This window comes from Osmerus eperlanus, chromosome 23 (genome assembly GCF_963692335.1).
Source record: "Osmerus eperlanus chromosome 23, fOsmEpe2.1, whole genome shotgun sequence".
Classification (NCBI taxonomy): domain Eukaryota; kingdom Metazoa; phylum Chordata; class Actinopteri; order Osmeriformes; family Osmeridae; genus Osmerus; species Osmerus eperlanus.
Window position 1 is genome coordinate 4259407 of NC_085040.1, and position 7648 is coordinate 4267054.

At 39.9% G+C, this 7648-nt stretch overlaps 1 protein-coding gene and 1 long non-coding RNA gene across 2 annotated transcripts; one reads left to right on the plus strand and one right to left on the minus strand.

Annotated features, from left to right (window-relative positions):
• Positions 1-583: 583 nt before the first annotated feature.
• smim20 (small integral membrane protein 20) lies at positions 584-1286 on the minus strand. The gene is made up of 3 exons (XM_062449546.1): positions 1118-1286; positions 915-971; positions 584-806 (listed from the first exon to the last, which is right to left on the minus strand). The coding sequence occupies exons 1-3, from the start codon at positions 1224-1226 to the stop codon at positions 763-765; spliced, it is 210 nt and encodes a 69-aa protein (XP_062305530.1). The 5' UTR covers positions 1227-1286; the 3' UTR covers positions 584-762.
• A 3408-nt stretch (positions 1287-4694) lies between these two features.
• On the plus strand, positions 4695-6845 carry LOC134010011 (uncharacterized). The gene is made up of 4 exons (XR_009928295.1): positions 4695-4861; positions 5468-5581; positions 5826-5932; positions 6494-6845. It is a non-coding gene; the product is annotated as an uncharacterized LOC134010011 (long non-coding RNA).
• Positions 6846-7648: the final 803 nt, after the last annotated feature.

Here is a 7648-nt window from a genome sequence, read left to right on the forward strand (position 1 = left end):
ACAAAAACTCAAAACATATTAAAGTACAAAATTAAATAGATAGATACAAACTTTATTGCCACACAACAATGTTGGTGGCAATAAAGTTTGTTGTTGGTTTTTCTTCATTGTTGGTTTTTCTTCATGTTTTCGAATCTGGCACAAAATAATAGCCTTTTCATTGTTATTTTTCTGTGATGCATAACTTGCTTGTATTTTTTACTGTGTGTGTGCGTGTCACTTATTGTGCCCCCTGAAAATTCCAATACTCTGTTTAATACTATGTTCCTTTATTTTTAACAAATAAATAACGGGACGCCATCTTTAAACAGCTTTGATGCTTGGTCTGGCCTACTTAATAATAGGCATGGTTTATACCTGACGCAATTTCTACTCTATTAAATGGCCGCCTGCAAGAGTAGGGGTCTAGCAGGTGGAAAAGAGCCATACGCCTGGTAGCCGTCCCTGTGGTTCCAGTTAGGTCTACTCTTTGGCAAAGAGTGCCACCGTGAGGACATAAAGGGAATTGCCCTTCGTGACAATCGCGTCATATGAGCGGAAGCAGGCGCTGCATTATGATAAAACATTAGAGTCCACACTGGCAAGGCCTTTAAACTTTATTCATAGGATAAAGTACGCATCCATAAACATGAAAGCAGTTATAAATGCACTCATTCTCTGTCTTTTATTCAAATACACATTAGCACAGACTTGACGTTCAATATAATCTTCATTCAATTTTTTTTCATCGGGATAATAGTCCTCTGCATCCAATCAGTAGGATCATTTCCCTGTCGGCTTGTAGGGGTCAGACCACACCTTCACACCTAGGTCAACAGGGAAAATATATTCGTTGTTACCTAGACACAAACTGTTATAGCGTTACTTAGTATAGGCCTAACTTTTAAACTAGAGATGGGTTTCAGTAAACTTACCCACTGGTTGGATATCTGCTTGATTGATTCCTGCTCGGTTTACCCTCTGAACTTGTTCTGCCGAAACAAAATAGTATTTTTACATCATGGAAGCAGAATTTGTATAGCCTACTGCACTCTTAACACTGCATCCAATACGAATAACCTGCACAACTATGATTGTAGGCTATTACTTAAGTTTCATTCTGAACGTATCAACCTACTGTAGTCAGCTGAGTGCGTGAGAGGATGAAAAAATATAGGATAAAATGCAGCGGCAATGGCCGTTATAAATCCTCCAAATATTAACGTTATTCTTCTGTTTCTTGACATGTTTTCTACTCATTCACCTACAAATAGTGTTCTTCTTCGATTTGATGGCGGGTGGCGTATAGGTGAACACCGCCACCAACTGTACCGGAGTGTGTAACACACCAGCTGACGACGTCAGTTGTCACCGCACATTGACATTTCATACTGTGAATAACAAAAAAAAAGGATACCGTGAATAACGTTGACCCGATGTCTTATCCTAGGGACGTGTGCCCAGGGGCGGTTCTGGGGCGGCGGCAGGAGGGGGGCCCTATATGTAGAGTCTGAATAATTATAAACATGGCATTTTGCCTGTTAATGTGTTAAGTGAAGAAAACTATTTGACAACACTAAAGTTTAATGTAACTAGCCCCTTTAACAGTACAACTGGCCCCAGCTAACCTTCCCTGCGTGTGCCTGGCGCCCATTTGTTTTGTTATTTTCAATCCATATTGACACACGCAAAATAGAGAGACAGAGAGAGAGCTCCAGTGTATAAAACATGTCAATGCAAACAAGGGCCCGATGTATCTGTTGAAAAAGACAAACACACCTGTCCAAGAAACCATCCACAACCCTCTCCAACCCAAATTACTTTCAGTACAGTTTTTTCCGTTTTAAGTTATGTCCACAGGGATCGTTATCTTGTTCCCCGATCATTGGCAAATGCCATCCTTTGTCTTTTGTTTTAGAAATGCATTGTTAATGATTGATACAATTAATATTGACTTCATTGAACAAATTAATGAATATTACTTGAATGAATTTCATAGGAATATGAAATTGCTTTTGTTATTTACAAGCCTCAATCATTGTTTTGCGGTAGGTAGCAAACAATGTCTAACTATTTAATTACATCACACATATTTGTAGTACATTAAGCCCAGACTTAAAGTTGCGTGGACATTATAGTAGCTAAAATGAGCCATGATCATCATTTTCATGACTGTACTGTACTGTTGCAGTACAACTATATAAACAATCTAGTACATTTACTGTTAGAGTAAGGTGACCCATTTTTAACATGTGTAGCTGTAGTATACAGGATAGTTGTGGTGGAATATCAGGAGACAGATATTTGTAGTTTTTAGTCAACAGAAGTCTCCTCTCTCATCTGTGTCTCTCTTTCACTTTGTCTTTCTGTCACACACATCATAAATGGACACTATTTTGCTGAGAAATCTGGAATATTATACAAACAACTGGACTCAGTGCTTGAGTTACAGATCCAAACAGAATATGAATATCCAATTTCCACATGTCTATTCTTTGGAGTAATGTTACGGAGTGTGGAGTAACGTCCAACGGGTCTGGCCACAGAGCAGTAACTGACTGTTCTGAGGGTCCGGCTGAGCTAGGATTGTGTCGTCTTGTCAAACAATACAGCCATCCTAGCAGTGTCGTGATACAAGTAATCCACTAGATGGGGCTCTAAGAGGAGAGTGTCACTGGTTCCTGTTGTCCTCTGCTGTACTACAATCAGTAGTGTGAGGACCCAGTGTTAGAGGTCTGACTTGCCTGATTCAGGTGCCATTATTGAGGCTTAGACAGAGTGGCTGATGGCCCTTACTTATTTAAACACGTTTTTTCAGAGGCTATCCTGGACAGGTATGGATAACTACAAGAGGAAAGTAATGATTGTAATAATAAAGGTAATAATTGTAGGAGGTGTGAAGTGGAGAAGTGTAGGAAAAAACGGTTGTGTTTGGATTACTACAAAATGTGGGACACCTTTGAAATGTTAGAACTGGAGGATATGTTAAGTTAGTTAATCTGTGTGATCTAGCTCACCTTAGTCAAACCTGAGGTAAAAGCCTGTCCTAAGGGGGCTTTATCAGTATATATCGATATTTATTCTATGTATTGGTTTGTTTTGTACTGTAAAAAACACTCGTCTGAAAATGGGAACCCAAGCCTAATAGACAATTATTTGACTTGTTTAGATGGATCTCCCCTCTGCTTCTATAGTTCCTATATTCAGAAGAAAGACTCCACCCAGTGACTTCCTGTCTATCCAGGGCATCAAAAAACACAATAAAGGATACCTTTTTTATCTGCCTGACTTTCTTCCTATGCTTTGTTGTTTCAGTGTATTGGTTATCCAGACAGGCTACCTGTAGTGAACATGTCTGTCATTTCTAAGTGTCACTTAGAAATGACAGTCACTGTCACTTTCACAGATTTAGCAACTATTCATAAGCCACATAAAGAGACTTTGGTGAATTTAGTTTAGAAGATGGATGAAATTAAGTGGTGACGGTCAATACAGTAAGTAAAGTAAGACAGGTCTGCTTTGTGGTTAACACCTTTCTATGCAAGCAACATTTTGTTGCAGAATGCATGTCAAATGTCATTCTCACACCGAGAGAGCGAGAGACGGCGAGAGAGAAAGAGATTGAGAGAGAGCGAGAGACAGAGAGAGCGAGAGCGAGAGCACCATAGCCCCCTAAAGGCTAAGTAACACAACTCATCCTTAAATCAGTCTAGAAACATGAAGCACGTAGTGGGCTGCCTGTTCTTCTCTCTCTGTTCTCTGTCATCTTGGGGTGAGTTCAACTTCTGCATTTAATCTCATCGTAACTTTGGTGATCTTGTTAGTATTATGATTGTAGTATAGGGATTCCAAACCCAACTGAGGCAATATAAATTGTATTGTAATTCTTGCAACACACACCAAACTCAGATAATGAATGCTGTGTTGCGTAAGTACAGTAACCCTTATTCTAACGTCAATGGATGATTTGTTACTACAAGGTTCTGTTGTTCTCTTTACCTTCAGCAGATATCCATGGCTTGGTGGTGACCCAGTCTCCTCATGAAGTGACAGTCATTGAAGGAAACACTGTTCACATCCACTGCTGCTGGAATCTGGACTCAGAGAGAACAACAGTTGTCTGGAAAAAGAACAAAACTACTATTGATTCTACATCTTCCTCTATAAATGAATCAATGCAATGTCAAGAACAAGCTCAGCACCATGCAGCTTGTAAATGCTCAAATCTGACCCTCTCAAACATCACTGTAAATGACTCTGGTTTATACATCTGTCAAGTAAACATAGATATACCAAAGCTTCTTCAATCAGGAGGGAATGGAACCAACATAACAGTTACAACCATCAAACAAGTTAACATGACAAACGGTAAGCATTAAAACAAATGCACATTTTAGGTCTATACACACAAGCCTATGGGGGTGAGCAAGGAACCACAAATGCATCCTGTGTGATACTAGGTCAGGCTAAGGGGTCCAAGCTATAGGTTGTCCAACGGTTCAGAATGCGGGGCTGCGTGTGAACAAATCTGACTAAGCTAACTGTGCAGAAATGTAAGACATTCAAATTGAGGAGGCTGAGATGGAAGTTCATCAACATCAAGATTCTCAATTGGAAAGACATTTTCATGCAGCCGAATATTCTGGTTTTTAAAACTTGGGAAGTTGACAGCATTGATTGAATGCATATTGTCTAAGAGGAGGAATATGTCAGCACCATGCAGCTTGTAAATGCTCAAATCTGACCCTCTCAAACATCACTGTAAATGACTCTGGTTTATACATCTGTCAAGTAAACATAGATATACCAAAGCTTCATCAATCAGGAGGGAATGGAACCAACATAACAGTTACAACCATCAAACAAGTTAACATGACAAACGGTAAGCATTAAAACAAATGCACATTTTAGGTCTATACACACAAGCCTATGGGGGTGAGCAAGGAACCACAAATGCATCCTGTGTGATACCAGGTAAGGCTAAGGGGTCCAAGCTGCGTGTGAACAAATGTGACTGAGCTAACTGTGCAGAGATGTAAGACATTCAAATTGAGGAGGTTGAGATCAAAGTTCCTCGACATCAAGATTCTCAATTGGAAAGGCATACCCTAACGCCCTACCACTTTATATAAATTGCAAATTGTGTAATAGAAAAGAATCCTGCGCTGAGCCAAGGTAATACAGTAGACATGAATGAGTTAACCTTCTTGTGTTGCAAACAACAGGAATATTTAAGCAATGGAAGCCCTTGCGATCTAAATGGCATTTGATCCCACCATCATAACTTTACTGGCCCCCGCAACACAGTGGCTTATAGATATTTTTACAAGCTGTACGTGTAACTCTGACTCAGAGTATAACATCACGTACACACACACCTATAGGTTTATGTTCATGGCTTTTGTGTATACTCAATTTCCTGTTGCAGTATATAGAGACTTAGAGAGTAACCTTTATATTATTCACATACATTTATTTTAATATACAGGAAAAGAAGAAGAAGAAATCAACCACTCACATCTCCTGTTTATCATAATTTCTCTGGCTGTCCTGGCTGTCCTTTTCTTTGCTGCTCTATTCTGCTTTATGATTAGAAAACACGGTATGTACTGTGACATTTCTGATATGATGAATATTTAATGACACTGTCGACTTGTGGAGCATAGGCCTTAATGTAATTTAGGAATCACTTTTGGTTATTTTTACACAAAGACTTCTGAAAAGAACTACTGAAAACAACACAGTAAACACCCAATCGACTTCATCCTGTCAATGCACCATAATCTCAGTCCTCTAATTTGGTGTTGATATAGCTGTTTTATGATGCATGTTTTGTATACTTCTAGTCTTGGATTCAGAGAATATAGCCATGGGGATATACGAGGCTCCGCACCCTGGGTCAGAGGAGTCTGATGGCCAGAGCACCAATTCCTCCAGGGGATCTACCCAGTGGGTCAGTATGCATATTCAAAGTACTCAGTGCAGAGCTGTGTGTTCACAATTATTATTAAATGCATATGTCACATTCTTGTTCCCTCGCAAAAGAGCAGGAATCCCATTTCAATCAGGAGAGACCTGGGATGAGTGAAAGATGTTTATTACAGACTAATAAATGTACTATGGTGTTTGGAGCTTGAACCCCACGGGCAAGCTTCATTTGCTCATTAACTAAATATAGAAAGAAATATATTGTGACAGATTACTGTGGGTTGTTTAAAATGACTATTGTACTGCCTGTCGAATGTTTGCATCTGCCACCACAAATAATTCAATATTATTATTATTTAATAGCATTTGATTTATTTACTTGATGCTTATGGCTGCACCAATGAGATTAAGTATTATGAAGCACATCAACTGTGACCACCTGCATCAGAGTCACTGCTGCACTAACTAATAGGAAAAATCTGCCCACATAATTAAGCTCTTAATAGGGATACAAAATTAAACAGGGGGATGATCTTTTTCACTTTGACTTAATTACCGACCCTCTCTTTCTCTTTTCCCCTCTTAGTGTCAAGTCCAGGTGTACGAATCTTTCGATTACTTTGCTGTCAAAGACAACAAAGGAAAAGGATGAAAGGAGTCAGGTGGCTGAGCGGTTAGGGAATCGGGCTAGTAATCAGAAGGTTGCTGGTTCGATCCCCGGCTCTGCCAAATGACGTTGTGTCTTTGGGCAAGGCACTTCACCCTACTTGCCTCAGGGGAATGTCCCTGTACTTACTGTAAGTCGCTCTGGATAAGAGCGTCTGCTAAATGTCTCAGCTCATTTCAACCTTTTTTTTATCTCCACTGTACTGTCTGCATACTGTATTTCTATTATTGCTGTAATTATTTTCTTATTTTGTATTTGCCTAAAAATATAAACATCTGATGAAGACAACTTTGTTTCTTATACAAAACTGTTTTGTGTGAGAGGATATTGAGCAATAGTTCACCATTACACACCTGTGATGCTCTAGATAAGGTTTTCTGAGTTTGTGCCTCGCATGTCAGAATCAGAATCAGAATTATTTTTAATGGCCAAGTATATTTACATATACAGGAAATTATCTTGGTGATTGGTGCATAGGACATAAAACACATAACATAACAAAATAGCAAAAACAAGAATAAAAGACAGATGATTTACAAGACAGAATATTAAATAATAATAAATAATTTGGGCATGTGCAGGGCTAAGATGCAGTGAATTGGAAATGGCAAACCCAGAGTCAGTGTGATGCAGGGGGCTTGTTTGTGAGCACCACTGCCGTGGGGAAAAAACTGTTCAGGTGGCGCGAGGTTTTGGTCTTTATAGCCCGGAACCTTCTGCCTGGTGGGAGTCTCTGAAATAGGTGGTGACCGGGATGGGAAGGATCAGCGATGATCTTGCATGCTCTCTTGCTGGTCCTGGAGTGGAACAGGTCTTGGAGAGACGGCAGGTCGCAGCCGATGACCTTCTCGGCTGACCGAATGATCGGCTGCAGTCTGCCTTTGTCCTTTGCAGTAGAGGCAGCGAACCAAATGGTAATTGATGAGGTGAGGATTGACTCAATGATGGCTGTGTAGAACTCGACCATCACTTTCTGTGGCATGTTGAATTTTTTTAGCTGCCGAAGGAAGAACATCCTTTGCTGGGCCTTCTTGATTGTGGAGGTGATGTTCTCCACCCACCTTAGGTCCTGTG

Coding starts and splice junctions, on each gene's coding strand:
- smim20 (XM_062449546.1), bottom strand. CDS start 1,226: ATGTCAAGAAACAGAAGAATAACGTTAATATTTGGAGGATTTATAACG. Junction 972..1,117: donor CACGCACTCAGCTGACTACA/GTAGGTTGATAC, acceptor TTGTTTCGGCAG/AACAAGTTCAGAGGGTAAAC. Junction 807..914: donor AGCAGATATCCAACCAGTGG/GTAAGTTTACTG, acceptor CTGTTGACCTAG/GTGTGAAGGTGTGGTCTGAC.